Raw genomic sequence first — 1,128 nt, 5'->3', positions numbered from 1 at the left:
GATGGATGGATGGATGGAGGATGGATGATGGATGGTGGATGGATGGTGGATGGATGGTAGATGGTGGATGCTGGATGGATGATGGATGTTGGGTAGATGATGGATGGATGGATGATGGATGGATGATGGAGGATGGATGATGGATGGATGATGGATGGATGATGGATGATGATGGATGATGGATGGTGGGTGGATGATGGATGCACGATGGATGCATGACGGATGGATGACGGATGGACGGAGCGCCTCACAGACAGACACACACAGGTCCGTAGCCAGCCAGACAGGCAGACAGGCGTCCTTCGGAACCGCCTTCACCTTTCTAGAAACGACAGCGCCTCCCGCAGCATGATGGACCCGGCTCGTACAGCCTGCAGGGGCTGCTCGGTGATCTCGTGCTGGCGCATGAGGAGGCAGCTCCAGTAGAGCGTGGACGTGAAGCTGGAGAGCCAGGAGTAGCACAGGAGGAAGAGCAGCAGGATCAGGAACACGATGAGGGACCAGGGCACCGAGAGGCAGCGGCTCCACCTGCCGGCCAGCAGGAAGGTCAGCACGGCGACGGCCAGCAGCTGCACGCAGAGGGACACCCTCTTCCCGAGCGCCAGCTCCGTGTCGCGGGACGTGTCGGGCCAGCACTCGTCGAAGAGCGAGGCCGGCATGCCGTAGAAGTAGTCGAAGCCGTAGTTGTGCGGGTGGTGGCAGTGGTCCGTGCGGGACTCGCAGTTTAAGCCTTGGTGCCATTTGCCTGCAGAGAAGCACACGGAGAGGAAGCGTGGCCGGGGCCTGTCTGCAGAGGCTGCGGCTAAGCCGGATTGTAAGGACAGAGGCCCAAACGGGGATGGTGGAGGATGGATGGTGGGTGGATGGTGGGGGATGGATGGAGGATGGATGATGGGTGGATGGTGGAGGATGGATGGGAGGATGGATGGTGGATGCATGAAGGATGCATGATGGGTGATGGATAGATGATGGATGGATGATGGATGGATGATGGGTGATGGATGGATGATGGATGGTGGATGGATGGATGATGGGTGATGGATGGATGGAGGGTGGATGAATGATGGATGGAGGATGGATGATGGATGGATGATGGATGCATGAAGGATGCATGATGGGTGATGGATA

The 1,128-nt window shown here is 57.9% G+C and overlaps 1 protein-coding gene across 1 annotated transcript in view; it reads right to left on the bottom strand.

Annotated features, from left to right (window-relative positions):
• The window catches only part of LOC101620877 (arylsulfatase F), a 40,598-nt gene that overhangs the window by 9,421 nt on the left and 30,049 nt on the right, over positions 1-1,128 (bottom strand). The window contains exon 9 of the mRNA XM_012730229.1: positions 319-745. Within this exon, the coding sequence (XP_012585683.1) occupies positions 319-745 (427 nt within the window). The remainder of the gene's footprint in view (positions 1-318; positions 746-1,128) is intronic.

This window comes from Condylura cristata, unplaced genomic scaffold (assembly GCF_000260355.1).
Source record: "Condylura cristata isolate star-nosed mole 26May11 unplaced genomic scaffold, ConCri1.0 scaffold00027, whole genome shotgun sequence".
Taxonomy (NCBI): domain Eukaryota; kingdom Metazoa; phylum Chordata; class Mammalia; order Eulipotyphla; family Talpidae; genus Condylura; species Condylura cristata.
The sequence above is the reverse complement of the archived record's forward strand: the minus strand, read 5'-3'. Positions and strand labels throughout refer to the sequence as shown.